General features: G+C 44.0%; 1 protein-coding gene across 1 annotated transcript; it reads right to left on the bottom strand.

Moving 5' to 3' along the window:
- Positions 1-2421: 2421 nt before the first annotated feature.
- Positions 2422-5835, bottom strand: TUBB2B (tubulin beta 2B class IIb). The gene is made up of 4 exons (XM_027840588.1): positions 5737-5835; positions 4732-4840; positions 4178-4288; positions 2422-3655 (listed from the first exon to the last, which is right to left on the bottom strand). The coding sequence occupies exons 1-4, from the start codon at positions 5791-5793 to the stop codon at positions 2595-2597; spliced, it is 1338 nt and encodes a 445-aa protein (XP_027696389.1). The 5' UTR covers positions 5794-5835; the 3' UTR covers positions 2422-2594.
- Between the last annotated feature and the right edge of the window lie 1637 nt (positions 5836-7472).

Here is a 7472-nt window from a genome sequence, read left to right as displayed (position 1 = left end):
TTTTCAATGTGGTGTGTGGGGGTGGAGTAGGGTAGGGTGGGGAGTTGAGGTTGGGAAGGGAAGAAAATAAATCCTTGTTAAATTTAAAAAAATAGGTAGGGGAGAAAAAGAACCCTATGGGCCTTACACATGTATTCTTGGAACTGAGTCAGACAGAGCTGGATTGTCTCTTGGGTGAGACAATAAAGAAGAACCAGAAAGTGAGTTAAGGGCAAAGATAAGTTGATTATCTTCATGGGAATCAAAAATAGCCCAAATACATATATCAATTAAGTTGGGGGGAGGGTGAGGGAGAGGGAAGCAAAGCTAAATGTTACTAGATGTATGTGCTAATCCAGGTGTGAGTCAGTCTCTCATGGAGTTTTATTTCCTGTTCTTTAAAATTCTAAATAAACACTGTGGTTTGGTTTTGTTTCTTCTTCTTTCTATCCCTCCCTCCCTCTCTCTCTCTCTCTTTTTTTTTCCACAGGAAAGAGGTGGCACAGAAGCATCTGCTTGAATAGACAATCTGGCATTCAACCATTCAGATCATGCCTAGTAAGCTATAGCAGTGTACAAATGGGTTATTCTGACAGAAAGGCTGGCAGGCCTGCTGGGTGCCCTTCTGTCACCTTCTCATAAAGGTGAAGGGAAGGTAAGACCTGCTGATTAAAGCAGACCAGGAGGCTCTTGGCAGGCTTGCCACCTTTATTCTAAGTGGTAGCTCATTCATATGACCGATTCTTTAAAAAAAATCATCAGTCAAGGAGCTAGCCCCAGGACAATGCCTGCTAATGTACGGGCTCAGTGCGGTCATGCAGAAAAACTTTTTAACTAGCTCAGGTGTTAGGAACAAATAGAGATCTCTATTAAGATCTAAGTAAACCAAAGCATTTGGTTCAATCCAGCATTAAAAATACCACATCCTAAACCCAAAAGTCACTAGCTCTTGTCCCTGCCTGGTTATTAACTTGACTGTGCTATTTATAGCCAACTTTAGATAATGTTTGATATGAGTAAAAGTTTTCCCCACTCCACTTTCAAAGCAAACTATTTCTCATGGTGATACCATTTCATTCTGCTTGGGCAGAGATTGAAATTCTGTTTCAGATTGTTTTTTAGAGCTACAAAAGAAATCAAATTTGTCTTATGCTATGATGGAAACCCTACTGAGTGCTCACCTGCCCCCTTCTCACTTCACTAGGAATAATGCCAAATAAATTATTTATTCACTACAATTCAAACCAAAGTAATGTTTTCTGTACTTAGATTTGGTTTAAAAAAATAAAAACCCAACCCTCAGCACATGAAAATCCCAAGCCTCTCTAAACCTATCATTGAAAATAGCTTTCTTGGTAAATGTTGCGTAATTACAAAGAACAACTATAATCTCAAAGAAGAGATATGAGAAGATAGCTCCCCCAACTCCTTTACAGAGGTGGGAGGTTCATGGGTACAGAGCAATGCATATAGTCAGATATTTTTTCCAATATATTGATAGGTTTTGCTGATTTTTTCCACATTTTTTTCTTTTTTTCTTAAAAAAAATGCATAATATGGGATGGCTCTCTTGGAAGGGAAAGGAGGGATCTAGGATGAAACAAACAAAAGATATCAGCAAAATTTATTTAAAAAAAAAACCTGAAACTTTCTTTCACCAGTAGTGTGTGAAGAACAGTTCTAGACTTGAAGATAACTGACTCACATTAGTTCCTAGCACAGTGCTAGGCATCAATTAATCTTTTGAATGAATGAATACTACGAACCCCTACTTTGTAAGTAGTACCTCTTTTTTTAAATTTTAGTAATACCTCTTATAAGTACATATCACTAATAAAGAGCATATACATTGTTTCCCAGGCTGAGTTATAGTTTACAGATTTATTAAGCTTCTAGTAATAAAGAATTTGTGATCCTTTACCTTGGACTGAAGTTTGCTTTTGCACTGTCTCCAAACAAATGGTTTATTAAGCAGGTCATGTAAATTAGATTGCAAAGAGAGAAGCCTTGTGTTGGGAGGATCTCACCAAAGTAAATTGCTTATGTGAAAATGAATGCTTTTAATAAAAAATAACTTTAGTGAAAAAGAGTAACCTAGGGGGACCTCCATTTGGAAATATGGCTAATAGCTTAGTTCAAAGGGACCTAATAATAAAGTTAAACTGTTTATGAAGGATCATTCTAGAATTCAGGATCCAGTTTTACTATTCTGCAATAGCAGGTTCATTTGAACTTTATTTACTCTGTCTCTTTAAGGAAAGATTTGTCTTTAAAAATCAATGGACATTGATTTATTATTATTAAAAGTATATTTAAGTGCTAGTACAACATATACTTATTCTTGGTAGGATGCAGAGAAATAAAGAAGGACACCATTAAAGTCACAAATGTTTATGTGGTTTTTTTTTAGCCATTTAAAACAATATTTCAGAAGTATCACAATTGTTACATTAATGTAATCAGAGTTACAAAAAAAATGGTGACAGGCAACAGTGGAGAGCATCAAAGTATACATTTAAAGAGACCATGCTTCTTCAGTACAATCATGAAGATACCATCCCCCCAAAAGACTTGCATTTTTGACTAAAGCTTTTCCTAAACCCTCAATGTCTGAATTAAGCCTCATCCTCCCCTTCTTCCTCCTCAAATTCCCCTTGTTCATCAGCAGTGGCATCTTGGTACTGCTGATATTCAGACACCAGGTCATTCATATTGCTCTCTGCTTCAGTGAACTCCATCTCATCCATGCCTTCACCAGTGTACCAGTGCAAGAAAGCCTTACGACGGAACATGGCCGTGAACTGCTCTGAAATGCGCTTGAACAGCTCCTGGATGGCTGTGCTATTGCCAATGAAGGTGGCAGACATCTTGAGGCCCCGGGGTGGAATGTCACACACGGCTGTCTTCACGTTGTTGGGGATCCACTCCACAAAGTAGCTGCTGTTTTTGTTCTGCACATTGAGCATCTGCTCATCCACCTCTTTCATGGACATGCGGCCCCTGAAGATGGCGGCCACAGTCAGGTAGCGGCCGTGGCGGGGGTCACAGGCAGCCATCATGTTCTTAGAATCGAACATCTGCTGGGTGAGTTCAGGCACTGTCAGAGCCCGGTACTGCTGGCTGCCACGGCTGGTCAGAGGGGCAAAGCCTGGCATGAAGAAGTGCAGGCGGGGGAATGGCACCATGTTCACTGCCAGTTTGCGGAGATCAGCATTCAGCTGACCTGGGAACCGCAGACAGGTGGTGACTCCACTCATGGTGGCAGAGACCAAGTGGTTGAGGTCTCCATAAGTGGGTGTGGTCAGCTTCAGGGTTCTGAAGCAAATGTCATAGAGAGCTTCGTTGTCAATGCAGTAGGTCTCATCTGTGTTCTCCACCAACTGGTGGACAGATAGGGTGGCATTGTAGGGCTCAACTACAGTGTCTGATACCTTGGGGGAGGGCATCACACTGAAGGTATTCATGATTCTGTCTGGGTACTCTTCCCTGATCTTGCTGATGAGCAGGGTTCCCATTCCAGACCCAGTACCACCTCCCAGGGAATGGGTCAGCTGGAAGCCCTGGAGACAGTCACAGCTTTCTGACTCCTTCCTCACTACATCCAGGACAGAATCTACTAATTCTGCTCCTTCTGTGTAGTGGCCTTTTGCCCAGTTATTTCCTGCACCACTCTGGCCTGGAAGGGGAAGGAGAAAGAGGCTGTATCAATTACTAGTGATTAAAGTATACATCTTCATATCCTAAGCCAGAGGTGTCAAATATCCCCCAGAGGCTTGTAACATTATGTTAGCCCAGATTAAAATGTAATTGGGAAATATTCAACAAAATAAATAAAAATACAATAGAACATAAAATGTGGTTTTCTAAGTCATTATGTGATGAGGCCCCATTTCTATTTCAGTGCGACACCACTGTCCTAAGGCACTTATGTAGACCTGTGAGTCACCACTGAATTGGGTTATTTCTGATTATTATTTTAAAAAAAGTCAAACATTAATGGTCTGGATATGGCTATTTCATATATATAAATTATAGCTAGAGACTAGGCATGGCATTTTTTTCCAAGTACATACGAAGAACAGGTTTTTAGAATTATGAAATACTGGTAATTCTTACTCATTGAGAGTCCCAACCTTCCACCCTATAATGCTAATATAAAATATGATCTATGAAGTCATCAGATATGTTACTCACATACCAAAAACAAAGTTATCTGGCCTGAAGATCTGGCCAAATGGTCCAGACCTGACTGAGTCCATTGTGCCGGGTTCCAAATCCACCAGGATTGCACGGGGAACATATTTGTTACCTGCAGGTGGGGAGAACAAAAGGCAGGATGAGACTGTGCAACATTGCAGGGGATCTCAAGGGGAAGGAGACTAAATCAACACAATCACAAAAACTGCTGTTCTCAGACAAAGGAAAAAAAGGGGAGTATCTCAATTTGGTCCTTTATAATTGAAAGCAGTCCAGAAAACCTGGTGGATTATTGCTGAGGAAGTGGTATTCTGCCAGGTAGAGCAAGCAGGTGATATTGCTCATGCTGGTGAGATGCTATAGTCAATCCCAACCATTTAATTCAACAAGTATGTATTGAGTGCCTGCAATGTGTCAGGCACTGTATCAGGAGTGAAGATACAAAGAAAACGCACCCAAAATCTCAGCCTTCACATCACTGACAAATCTATGAAAAGCAGGAAGGTGATATCTGAGAAGAAAGAAGGTTGGAAAGGGCAGACAAAAAGCAATTACCAGTGGCTTCATTGTAGTAAACATTGATTCTCTCCAGCTGCAAATCACTGTCTCCATGGTAACTGCCTGTGGGATCAATCCCATGCTCATCACTGATGACCTCCCAAAACTGTGACAGAACTTACAATTAGCAACGTTAAGACCATCAAGAGACCAACCTATTAACATCCCTCCCCCTCCTCATCCGCCCACTTCAGGTAGCCTGGACTAGGTCTCAGAGAAATGAGATTTCTCTCAGAACTAAGAGTTAGTGCTGGGCGTTTTCCTCAGAAATAGCGGCTCAGAACCAGCAGAACTAGCCCTCGGGCAAGTGGGGAGGGAAGAAGAGAGAAGAAGGCAGCTGCGGCTGCAGCAGGACCACCAGAGAGGGATTCCAGTGATTTTTTTTTCATGTTGCCCTTCTTTCCTTCCCCCACCCCCCGCTCCCCAAACAAAAAGCTCTACATTAGTCTTCTAGCACAGACAGCTTTGTGAGAGGTCAGGGGCTGGTTCGACTAGGAGAGCCAGGAGGTTGGAGTGGGAGTGGCAAGGTAATGGAGAATTTGGGGATCAATCTCCACTGTGGGAATAAGGGAATAAAGAAAAGAAGGCGGAGGGTAATTGTGGATTCTCAACACACCAGTAGCGAGGGCTCCCATCCTCCCAACCTTGCAGCTTTGTGGGCTCAATCGAGTAAAGACCTTCACACACACACACACACACATCCTCGCCCACAAGGACAAGATTAAAAAAAAAGAGTAGTAGTGAGTAGTAGAGGGAGACCAAAAGAAAAAAAGATTAAAAAAAAAAGGAAGGGAGAAAAGACTCGGAAATTCTCAAAGCGCTCAGTCTTCTGGCAGATAGGCGTGGGTCACGCCTCTCTGAATTACAAAGGAACTGGTACAAAGACGCCGGAAAGTCCCCTGGGGATAGGTGCAAGAGAAACCGCAGCATCCCCAGGAACTACCCACGATTCCAACCAGACCCCCGGACAAGTGTTGCTCACCTCCGCCGCCCAGCACTCACCTTGGCTCCTATCTGGTTGCCACACTGACCAGCCTGAATGTGTACAATCTCACGCATGATGATACCTGGCTTGCAAAGTGGATCTCTACCTTCTTTTTCTTTCCTTCTTTCTTTGTCCCTCGCTTCCTTTCTCTCCTTCTCTCTCTCTCGCACACACACCCACCCCCCCTCCTAATTTCACTTGGAACACAATACGATTCCTCTCGTACACTTACACTCTAAAATCGAGTAAGCCCCCAACACAGCCTTTTATAATAAGGGTGGGGCAGTTGGCACCAGACTCCACCCCTGAGCCCCTCACCCTCCCTTCCCCCACCTAGCCCTATACCTCCCCCAGTCCCTTTCTAGCACAAACTCCTGCCCCCCCCGACGATGACGTAATGCTTGGACAGTGGAGGGGTGGGACTATGGACCCGTTAGGCCTGGGAGAGCCTATCCAAGTGGAACACCAGGCTTGGCTAAAAGGGTGGGGAGCGGGGAGAGGAGGGTTGGGGCGTGGGCATGGTCTAGGGTTCGGGCTGAGGAGAAAGGGAGAAAAAAGGCTAGTGTGGCATAGGAGAGGAAGTTGATAGAGCTGGCAGAAGAGCCTAGGAGGGCAGGAGGGTGTGGCAAGGAGGGAATTGCGGGAAAAACCTGGTAACTAGGAAAGCAACGGAAATGGAACAGGTGGAAGGGTTGAAAAGGCTGGTTGGGTGTATAGGACGGGAACTAGAGAGCATGGAAATTATAGTTCACGTTTACCTAGCGCTTTCATTACAGCCTTGTGAGGTACGTGGAGCAAGTATTATTCTGGGTTTTGCCAATGAGTAAATTGCGGGTCAGAGAGATTATGTGATTTGCCCAAGATCACAAAACTTAGTAAGCACCGCTGGACCTTGAATCTAAGTTCAATTCTCCAACCCTCCCCCTCCCCCCGTGGGGTCATCCCAGCATCATAAGAACAAAGATTTAGAGCTGAGACCTGAGAGGTCCAATCCCCTCCTTTTATTCATAAGGCCCAGAAAGGCAAGTGATTTTCCAAGGTTACATAGGCAGGAAATATCAGAACTGGGATTCGAATCCAGGCCTTTTGGCTCCAAATACAGGGTTCTTTCTATGATCCTGTGCTCTTCCAGCTCTCTCCAACTAGTTCCTATTCTGAGTTCTGAATTCCTGCCTTCGGTGCTGTTCCCCCAAATCCTACAGTACTAGGTTCTGTTTCTGGACAGAAGGCAGATTGGGAGGAGCCAGACGAAAGAGTGAACCTGTTTCATTCCCCACCCCATCATCCCTACCCCGGTAATCCGGGAGTGGAAGTGGGGAGAGTGGGACCATCGAACATCAGCAGAAACAGACCAGCAGGTTACCACCACCCCATATTAACCTCTTCTCTTTGTCTTCTAAAAAGTGGCACACAGTACTGCTGGGAAGGAAAGAAAGAGTCTGGGAAGAGCTTGTTCGCACCATCCCTCTTCCTCCTTATTCAAAGAGCTTATCCTTCTCTGGGCAGACAGACTCGTGACCTTTGCACCGTCATTTTTTTTTTCTTCCCACCTTCTCTGTATCCCCAACTGAGCTAAAACAGAGACTTGCGTGGCTCAGTGGAGAGGGTGTATCTCTCTCTCTCTCACAAACACACACACACACACACACACACACACACACACGCACACACCCCTCTCGTATTCTTATCGCTAGAATAGGAAAGTACAGCCTGATTCCAGATTAGACACGGGTTCATTTCTGGAAAATAGATT

This window comes from Vombatus ursinus, unplaced genomic scaffold (genome assembly GCF_900497805.2).
Source record: "Vombatus ursinus unplaced genomic scaffold, bare-nosed wombat genome assembly UNPS02000577.1, whole genome shotgun sequence".
Classification (NCBI taxonomy): domain Eukaryota; kingdom Metazoa; phylum Chordata; class Mammalia; order Diprotodontia; family Vombatidae; genus Vombatus; species Vombatus ursinus.
This window is presented reverse-complemented; position numbering and strand designations above follow the sequence as displayed.